The following is a 421-nucleotide window of genomic DNA, read 5'->3' as shown; positions in this document are numbered from 1 at the left end:
CCACTTTTTTTTTGTTTTTTTTTTTCCCCAACATAAACTCTTGATTCTAAATTATTTTATTGATTGACTGTACTTCTCTCTTTCCTTTTATCGCTTCTGCCCGAGGGAGGAAGCTGGCACGGCCAGGAGGTAACAAAGCACAGCGCCGACGCACCGCCAATTCTCAATCACTGCTCTGGCAACGCGCATGCGCACACACAGCCCACATTTCCCCCCACACATATACCCCAGTGCGCATGTGCACTCAGCGTATCGCTACTGCGCCTGCGCCGCGGGCCGGCGCCGGAGGGGACGAGCGCTATTGGCGCCTCCTCCGGGCGCATGCGCAGTGCCGGCCGGGCCCCTTCGCCCGCCCGCCGCCATCTTGCGAGGACCACCGGGGTTATTGTCCGGCGCTCAGGGCGCGGCGGGGCCGGCGGCG

At 60.6% G+C, this 421-nt stretch overlaps 1 protein-coding gene across 1 annotated transcript in view; it reads right to left on the bottom strand.

The window, feature by feature from the left end:
* PCYOX1 (prenylcysteine oxidase 1) overlaps window positions 1-363 on the bottom strand; it is a 5,092-nt gene extending 4,729 nt beyond the window's left edge. Inside the window, exon 1 of the mRNA XM_019622593.1 lies at window positions 260-363. Within this exon, the coding sequence (XP_019478138.1) occupies window positions 260-363 (104 nt within the window). The remainder of the gene's footprint in view (window positions 1-259) is intronic.
* Window positions 364-421: the final 58 nt, after the last annotated feature.

The sequence above is a fragment of the Meleagris gallopavo genome, chromosome 24 (assembly GCF_000146605.3).
Source record: "Meleagris gallopavo isolate NT-WF06-2002-E0010 breed Aviagen turkey brand Nicholas breeding stock chromosome 24, Turkey_5.1, whole genome shotgun sequence".
In the NCBI taxonomy this organism is placed as follows: domain Eukaryota; kingdom Metazoa; phylum Chordata; class Aves; order Galliformes; family Phasianidae; genus Meleagris; species Meleagris gallopavo.
The sequence above is the reverse complement of the archived record's forward strand: the minus strand, read 5'-3'. Positions and strand labels throughout refer to the sequence as shown.